The 10,026-nt window shown below is 39.0% G+C and overlaps 1 protein-coding gene across 1 annotated transcript; it reads left to right on the top strand.

Annotated features, from left to right (window-relative positions):
* Positions 1-4,789: 4,789 nt before the first annotated feature.
* On the top strand, positions 4,790-8,716 carry b3gnt7 (UDP-GlcNAc:betaGal beta-1,3-N-acetylglucosaminyltransferase 7). Its single transcript, XM_066709227.1, has 2 exons — positions 4,790-4,883; positions 6,233-8,716. Coding segments are annotated over exons 1-2 (1,227 nt in total). The 5' UTR covers positions 4,790-4,881; the 3' UTR covers positions 7,458-8,716.
* Positions 8,717-10,026: the final 1,310 nt, after the last annotated feature.

Consider the following 10,026-nt stretch of genomic DNA (forward strand, 5'->3'; position numbering starts at 1 on the left):
TTACCGATAAAAGAAGAGCCCATTACAGAAGCTTTTTTCTTTTCCTTTTTTTCAGAATGTGTGCTCTTTCTGCCAGAAAACCCATTCTTTCTGTCCACCGTTGGCCTTTTATATCTGTATGCACATTGTGACTTGGAATGCCTTTACAACATGCAACCAGCTCTTTGAACTCATCCATGTGTCGTTTATTTTATTTAGAGACTGCATAGTTAAGGGCTTAAATTGAGGATGGGGTTTCAATCATACAATGAAGTATCGCATCTTCCCTGGTTTTGTAAAGGGATTCTGGCTCTAAACTTGCATATTGAAATAAATTACTCAGCATTGTTAGATAAATAAACACTAGAGTACACTTCGGGAAGATGAGCCAACTGAATATGTGTCTCAAGGGAAATCCACACCAATGAACTTTCAGTGGTAAAGCATCTATATTGTCTGTTTCTCTGGTGGTTTCTGCGAAAATGTCTTGTAATGATGCACTATTTGCATTTCCTGAAGGGGCCTGACATTTGACAAGGATGTAGATAATACAGGGGACTGGTCATAAACACAAAACTGTTTAAACGCGATAGACCAAGCAAGGAAATGTCATTGGTTTGTAATGCGTTTTATCTATTGTCAGTGACATCTCTTTGACGTTTACTGTAAGTTGTTTTTTCAGCCTGTGCTGGAACACGGTGGAAGCAGACGTTTTGCATGTCATTAATAATTGCCCCCCAATTGTTTAAATCCCAAGACCCAGACAAGTAGCAGATTAGTCATGTCTGCTTAGGGCCAGGCGTTTGTGAAGTTCTACATGACCTCACATGCATTACAACAACCTCGGTGCAAAGTGCTTTCCTTTGGGTCTTCCTGGTCAGCTGGCTTTCATTCTGACTCAACACAGACACAGACACAGACACACACACACATTCATCAAAGTCTTATTTGTCTTGACTGTTGGGGGAAAAAGTGCCTGTGTTTTGTTTAAGACAAAGTGATTGAAATGTAACACAGCAAAGTCTGTCTATTCAGACGCTCGATTAATGCGTGGTGTTGTGCGTTCCTCGACTTACTGCTGTGGCTGCTGCTTGGACTGGCTCATAAAAGAGTTTTGCAGTTTCTCCTCCCTGGCAGCTCTCTCCTCCAGTGCCTTGTCTTGACTGCTTTACAGTGGAAGAGGTAATGCACACTTCACGCTAAGCATATGTGGGTTTGCTGCCAACAGTGTTCCACAGTCATTCCATCTTGCTACCATTACAATGTCCAGCTCATTTTATTGTGCATGAGGCTATGCTAGTTAATGCGTTACATGTTTAACAAGCCACATTGTCCCCATTATGTATGTGATCATGTTATGGTGATGTCACTCTCCACACAGTTCTCAAGAGTAGACGCATCACGCACAATTGGTTTGCTGTTTCTTTCCTCCATTGCCTGTATTTTACAGATTTAATAAAATCAGGGTTCAAGTCAGCAATATTCTATATTAAAATGTAGTCAAATCACCTGATATAAGAAACCATAAGAAATCTAGTGATAAACAATGTATCAGTCTTTTAATACAGTATATTTTAATACTTATTATCCTCCACCAATTTTTTTTTAATTATATTGTTTTATTTTTTGTGACTAATCCTTTTGCAGTGCATAGCTGGGAACAATGTTGTTCTGCTGCATGACAATATTTACTGTAATTACACCTTCAGTTTCAGGCAATGTTATATTTGTAGTATAAATATTTGCTGAGCTTTTATGGAACCATGTAATGAAAACCCCCAACAGTACAGATCATGTTGGCATTCTGTCATTTTGCCATATAATTTAGGAAACCAACCCTTGGCGCTGAAAACATCCAGTGCCAACCTATTCTTCACTATGCAAACTGACCTTGCAAATGATACAGAAGGGCAAAGAAAGTTGGGTGTAATGGACCTCGTGTAATGTTTGTATGTGTGTCTGTGTGTCTGTGTGTGCGCTGCATTCATTCCCAGCAAGAGCAGGTTGTGATTCCCCAGAAAAGCCTTAGCATGAAAGGGTTAAGGAGCGGCCATTATGTGAAGAATAACTTTATTATGAACATTAATTCCACTTGGCCGGGGGCCTCCTCTGGCACATAAGGCAGCAGTGTAGCGTTCAAATGGTTGCTCCTCCCCGGGGGACGGTGCAAGACTGACGCAGTGTTCTCCGCGTTGGTCTGAAGAAAAGGTGCAGTGTTCCACCAGTTCCATCTGATACACAGGGCCAACACAGTGAGCTTGCAGGCATGATTCCGAGGGGAAATCGGGGAACACTTCTCAGTAAACTACAGGATGCACATGGCCAGGAAGGGATAGCTGCAACTCTACAGGAAATGGAGAGAAAAGAGGAAAAAGCATTTAAAAGAAAAGTCACAACTAGGTTATGTTAAGCATGCCTGTTGTTTGGAAAGAAACAAAGATTCAACAAAAAAAAAATACATGAAGTGTCCTCAGCCAGGGAACTGCCTTGTTGTTTGTGATCCGGTCAGCTGTCCAATCTTCTCCAGCCCTCTACCCTATTGCCTCCACGCACCCCTCCACACTTTGCTGCTGCTCTTCGGCAAAAAAAAGCTGAGCTGGAGCCATGAAGGCTTTTAAAAGTGAAGCCCCTTAAACATTTCTGTTCATCCACACCAGCATAAAATGGAAAGAAAACTGATCGTCTTGTAATTTCAGAACACTGGACAGAGTACTCGTCAGTGTCCACCCAGACATGGTTGATGAGACTTATGTGATTATTTTGTCTATGTTAATCAGATCCCAGCAGTTCACCAATAGTAAGAGAGAGAAAACATTGTTGTAAGCCATCCTGGACAGTAATACATTTCTCTGGGTGGAAAAGAGGTTTGTGAAATCATTTCGAGCTCATGTCATGTTCAAGGTTGGTCCAGGAAACAGCTGCAAAATATTCGCTTCAGCTGTGACTCATTCTTGAAGGGAAGGTGCTCACTGAACAGGTGACAAAACCATCGCATTCAAAATAACTTAGTGATTCTTCAATTAATAAACTCCCAGCCAGCAGTCAGGCAGAATGGAACCAGAATTTCCATCAGTTTGTCACCTTTTTGTGATTTTATGTTTCAACGTTTCAATGTTTAAAATGAATAAATAAATACCCCCAGAGTAAGTCTAATAAAAAAATACAGCCACATCACATGAAGGTATCAATAATGTAATGACATTTGTGATACCTTCTGTCATTTGCCTGCTATTACAATGGTTTTACATACTAATGTGATTATTCTGCTACATTATACCACTGAAGCTGACAAATTAGCCAGACCAGAGGTTCATGGTTAGGGTTTTTAAGTTACCCATTACTTTTACGTTTTATATTTTTCCACATGGCTAAGCATATAGCATCCTTCTTCCTGGAGAGTTTATTACTCATTGACTTTACTGTGTGGTAACTCTGAGAAGGTCAATTATACACGTTTTTCTGTCATGTTTCTATTTGTACAGGGATGGCAATGCAACACTAAACGGTTTATAATTTAATGTAAATGTCCTTGTACAAACTGTGACATTAAAACAATACGAAACTTATTTGTTTACACTGCTCTTGGAGATTGTGTTGGCACGAGAAATGCATCAAAGAAATGTTTGTTTGACATGTTGTAAATGTTTGGTCAAAAATACATCACCAACAAGCTGGGAAAATAAAATCACTTGACTTTTATTAGGCCTACGTAACAGTTTCTGGTGAATTTTACAAGTAGCAATACAATTTTCAAATAAATTAGGCACTTAATTATAACTGTTTTTAACATGTAGATCACACAACTAGGATCAGAATTGTTGCTTGTAGCTTTTATGTATTTATTTATTTATTTTATTGAAAAATTGGAGGTCAGCAGTATTTGAAATAAACATAATCACTATTATTCTGTGCAGCTCTTTGTAGTCAGACAGAACGGAAACATATGGGTTAGAACCAGGAAACTGCTGTCTATGCCTCCTATAAAAGATCATTATGGATAATTAATCATTAAGTTAATTTTGCATTATTAATAAGGTGGTTGCCTGCTGACCAACTAAAAGGCTGAGGTTGAAGGGGAAGATAATTGCCCAGCTAGATGGATTATCTTATTGCTTATCACTAGGTTTCTTATATCGGGTAATTTGACTACATTTTGGTATAGAATATTACTGGCTTGAACCCTGATTTTATTAAATCTGTAAAATACAACAGCAATTCTGTAGGTTACAAGTGACGATTATGCTGCTCTCTGGGAATGTATGTGTTAACTTTGACAGTCACCTTGTCAGTTTTAGATTTTCAATGACCTTTCCAGACTTGGGATTCTCAGTGCATCCTCAAAAAAGTGTTTCAAAATTTAAATTCACTTCCAGAAAAGTTGTATTTGTGTTCTGTAGGTTCATATTAACCTTATAGGCATGCATATAAAGAATGTTATGATCCTGTCTTAAATGCTAGACCATCATAAAAATATATTATTATTATTATTATTATGACCATATTGCATTAGTACATCATTCGGGCTTGTTCTGTGCAATAGACAAATGTAACTCAACACGACATTTATCTCTTTAACCTGATTTTGCTGAGTGTCTAGTTATTTCTGGAACAAGATTAAGATGGTTAGGTTTTGATTGGGTTTAGGTACAAGTTATATTGTTCCAGAGCATATTCCGTGTCCTTCCAGTTTGGCAATGTCACAATCCTCACGACGTGCCCCCGCGCTCTGCTGCGTGTGATTGGACCGGCGGGCAGCGTCTGCGCAGGGGAGGCAGGGCTGCGCAGCGCACACCCAGCAGCAGCGGCGCAAAGCGAGCAACCTGCCAGCGCACAGACACCCCGACACCGCGGACGGCAGCCGTGCTTTCCTCAGCTCCGCCACTGCCTCATCACACCTAAGACATGTAAGTATTCAAGAAATTAGACCTGAACATATATACCTCTACTTACACAGTATGTCAGTAGCATTGTAATGTAATATGTGCAGATGTGTAGAGTTCTATAACAATATCAACTAAAACAATATATCAGTTCAAGGCACTTCAGTCAGATTTCGATTTCGATCTCCACAAGTTATTCGATGTATTGGTTTATTTTTCTGGCATTTCCTTGAATATAGGAGCAGGCTGCACATGTACACTATTAACTAAATCATGTCGAGACAAAGTGTAACAGCTCACCTGGCTTGCTTTTCTTAAGGCTGCAATAATACAGTATAACAAAATCCAATTTGGTTGAAGTGCTGAGATAATTGATTAACGATTAATTAAAACCGCGGAGAATAACGAGGATGATTGGAAGAAATGCAGTTGGCATGCACCTCCATTGGGCTGTTGGCACAATAATGCTATACTGTATATAGTAGGTGCAATTTCGTGAAGAAGAAAAAAATATATATATACTGATAAAAAAAAAAAGTATTTGCACCAATTCATGTGCGCTATACGTCTAATTCACTGTTCGAACTGCCAAACTGAACTAAGCAAAGATTAGAGATGTACTAATTTAATGTAAAAAGTCGAATCATTTAATAGAGTTAATGATACATTTTATTGTTATATAACACCACATTAACTGCAAATAGAAATACAGATATTGTAACAAATTGTATGTTTATTACATTTGCTAAGAAAGTAACAATGTTCTCTGGTGGCTCAAGTCAAGTCAAGACTCACTATAACTGAATGCTTACCTTATACATTTTTCACCAAATTAATCCACTAAGAAAATGTTTATCAAATACAAACGTCGATAGAATAACAAGGTCCCGAGAAAACTTACTCTAGAAAGCAATACAAACTGCTTTAAATGCCGTTAAAGACCATCAGATGAAATTGAGGACTTCAGGTGACCGTGCATAAGCCTCAAAATATACAGTTGGATAGGCTCTGTAGAAATGAAATGCCACAAATGGAAAAGCTGGAAGATGATCACTTTTGATGTAGTGTGCAAGACCCTAACAGATCTAAGCATTCTTTGGTTTATTAGTCAGATTTACAGTTGTGCAATGCATGGATAAACAGTAGAACAATATGTTCAATATTATGTCATTAGTAAATCTTATTTTCCATTTCTCTAAAGAGTAACTGTAGGTCTAGGTGGACACCAGAAAAAAATTAAAATATTGTTTGTTCGTGTAATTAAAAAGACACAGGTATATGGAATTACCGGAATGCAACATTGGGATCCTCTATAGACAATTAAAGCATAATGTAACCAATGTCAATGTTCATTTTTCTTGGTTTGGTTTTAGGTGGACCAGCAGGGACCGATGGAAGGTGTACAAAAGAGTGTGTTTGATGTGCCTGGTTGCTGTGGTTACATTGACGGTGGTGCAGAGGGGCAACACCAGCAGTGGGACTCAGTTTCAGGAGCAAAGCCTGACCAGGCAGGGGTCACTCACTGAAGGAACACTCCATGTGCAGAAGAAGGGCCTCCACTCCGGCACGGACAGCTTCTGGAAAGTGAATAAGCAAACTGCCACCACCGAAGAACCGAGAGTGACAGAGGACAGGCAGGGGCGTACCTGGGATGTCACCACCACCAACTGTACTGCCAACCTCAACTTCACTCACATGGAGTGGTTTGGAGGTTTGGAGGTCAATTTCAAGCAGTTCCTTCTCTACAGGCACTGCAGGTATTTCCCCATGCCCATCAACCATCCAGAGAAGTGCAGAGGAGAAATCTACCTGTTGATTGTTGTCAAGTCCATTATCACGCAGTTTGACAGGAGGGAGGTGATCAGAAAGACTTGGGGGAAGGAGTCGGAAGTTGATGGCAAAAGGATTAAGACGCTGTTCCTCCTGGGTGCCCCTTCCAAAGAGGAGGAGAAAGCCAACCACCAGAAGCTCCTTGAGTATGAAGATCACATTTACGGCGATATCTTGCAATGGGACTTCATGGACAGCTTCTTCAACCTTACCCTCAAGGAGGTGCACTTCCTGAAGTGGTTCTCTACATACTGCGAGAATGTGCACTACATATTCAAAGGTGATGATGACGTTTTCGTTAGCGTTCAGAATGTGTTGGAGTTCCTGGATGGCAGCAAGATTAGGAACCTTTTTGTAGGAGATGTCCTCTTCAAGGCCAAACCCATTCGGAAAAAAGAGAACAAGTACTACATCCCCCAGGCATTGTACAATAAGACCCACTATCCACCCTATGCAGGTGGTGGGGGGTTTCTAATGGATGGGCCCCTGGCTAGGAAGCTCTATGCTGCTTCTGAAACCTTGGACCTGTATCCCATTGATGATGTTTTTCTGGGCATGTGTCTAGAAGTGCTACAGGTCACCCCCATCAGGCACAATGCCTTTAAGACCTTTGGGCTGGTAAAAAATAAAAGCAGCAAGTTGAATAGAGAACCTTGTTTTTTTAAAAGCATGATAGTGGTGCACAAATTACTCCCTCCAGATCTTGTCAATATGTGGAAACTGGTTAACAGCAATCTAATTTGCTCACAGAAAACAGACAATGTATAGCTGCTTGGAAGACTACGGAGAGCCAGCTGGACCTAATACGTCAGCAACTGCACTGCGCAGTACAAAAGCAAACATTACATTTGAGTTTACTCAAAGATGAGTACTCCATTTTTGGAGAAGACATTGACAAATTATTTAATTTATGTATTGTACTGGGGACATTTCCTATGGTGGAATACAGTGGGTGATTTTGTATTTTGAATCTTGGGTTTAAGTCTTCTGTATGATTTTTATTTTGAATTGAAATGACTGCGCTGCCACCCTGAAAAAGACCTTAAGCCATTGACAATGTAAAATGTAGTATCATAGGCACGGCTGGCATTGTTTTGATATTGTGTTAATGATCTTTAGCACCTATTGCATACCTTAAGTCTAGATAAAGACCAGGGAGAATTGGGTATTTTGCCTCGGACAGCAAACTCACAAAGACAGAAATCTGTTCTCTCCTAGAGTCTGTAAAAGAAGCCACAGGAAAAAGAAGATATATGTTTGTATAGGAAGCAAGAGAGCTTCATTAAAGGAAATGTTTCATTATATGTTATCTGAATCATGCAATTATGTTTTTTGCAGGTGCCATGTGCTGATAAATACAACAACAGTAACTATATAATAATAATAATAATAATAATAATAATAATAATAATAATAATAATAATAATAATAATTCAAATAAGAAAACACAGATGTTCCAGTTTTTTGCTGCAGGCTGTAACAAGGTGTGGTATGTTTTGATACTGGGAATACAATTCCCATTACAATATACTACTACACTGACTTTCCATCCGTTTTCCATTCTTTTAAGGCTTTAGCTGAGAAACCTATCCCTGCTTTTTATAAACCACATACTGTATGAAAAGCAGCATTTAGGCATTTTTAGTGTATAAGTGTATATTTTACTTTAGAAATGTGGGGGAATGTTTGTGTTGCCACAGTTGTACATATTTGCACAAGGGAGAAGGTGTACATTATAAATAGAAATATGCTTGAACTGTGAAAAATAAAACTATTAAATTCTGTTAGAAATGTCTGGTACTCTCTTCATATATATGTTTACACAACAGTCTCCAAAATAAACCAACCTAAACATGGAAGATGTTCCCCAGATCACATTTTATCTATTTATGTAATTAATTATGAATAAAACAGCAAATCGATAACTCAGTAGAGGACAGACTGCTTTTATTACAGATTACATGTAAATCTAAAGATGTGTAAGGCATAATAAAACATAATTTGAAATAAAGCTATTTAAAATCTGATGACTTTGCTTTTTTCATATTAAAGGGTGAAGCTACACACAAATAAAATATGCCATCAGATTTCTGCATTTTCAGATATATGTTAATATCACTTGCTCAACAAATATACTTTTAGTTGTAGAGTACATCTTTGAATACACAAGAATATAAACCTGTTTATAATAGTATGTATTCTGCAATTGAATGTCTCAGGTATTGAAAATGATGAGTGTTACTTTACATTATGTTACGCATGAAAAATATTAAGATCAGCACACAACTATTGATTGGCTAATTTAAAATGCTATTACTGGTTGCAGGTTTAATGTAGTGGTTCAGTTTCCCCACCTCTTCCCGGTGGGATATATTACAAAGCGTGTATGAGAAACACACGTGTTTTCCCACTTCTGATAGTGTAAAGCTAGGAATTTTGGAATCAATTTCTTATCTGCATGGATCATTGTGATCATTGGCAAAGGCCAGGCCCGTTACCATTGTCTCCAACTAACCTCTTTTCAAACACTGATATTAAAGTAATGTGTTTGAACTGGGATTACTGGAAAGTCTGCAGGTTCTGCTTTGCATTAGCTTACAAACAAATGTTGGCCTAGTGTTGGGGCAATAGGACAGTGTGGTGTTATCAGAGTATGACTGTGTTTGGTTAATTATTAGGGCTAGACTTTGATTTAGTTTACAGATTGAGTTAATCAAGTTAGAGGATTTACTAAAGTATTTCATTGTTTGGACAGTGTTGGGGTTAGGACCATAAGCATAACCATAAGCAAAACCTCAGCACAATTAATGTAATGTACCCCTTACATTTTCACAGGCCTCATATTATTACTGTGGTGTTTTAATTGGGAGGATTTAAATATTTCAGTCAGAATCGTTACCATGCAGAGAGCAGATAAAACCGAAATGGCCATTCGTTGTGTCCCTTGAATTGACCTTTTCGGTGTAAGCTCCTAAATTAGGCTGGTGTTTGCACAGGGTCCAGAGCATATGAGTGTGGGGGTAGTGAATGGCACAGTGATGAGAAAGTCCATATATGTACCTGTCCATATGGGATGCAGAAGTAAAGACCTGACCCCCGGCCCAGGTTTGAAGTAGAGTTTATTGTTTGCTGTTGGTAATTGGGTTGGTGTTTGATGTGGGCAGCCCAGGCAGGGTTGAAGTGGCTATGTATGTTCTTCACACTTTCCCTCCAGAACAGTCTGTGCACGTTCCAGTTCAGAAGAGATGCCGCCGCCTTCCTCTGATCTTTGTTACCAGAGCACTGTGGTGCCCTTTCTCTGAGGGTCAAGCAACCAAAAGCTACGTGTTCCCCACTG

The sequence above is a fragment of the Amia ocellicauda genome, chromosome 7, assembly GCF_036373705.1.
Source record: "Amia ocellicauda isolate fAmiCal2 chromosome 7, fAmiCal2.hap1, whole genome shotgun sequence".
Classification (NCBI taxonomy): Eukaryota; Metazoa; Chordata; class Actinopteri; order Amiiformes; family Amiidae; genus Amia; species Amia ocellicauda.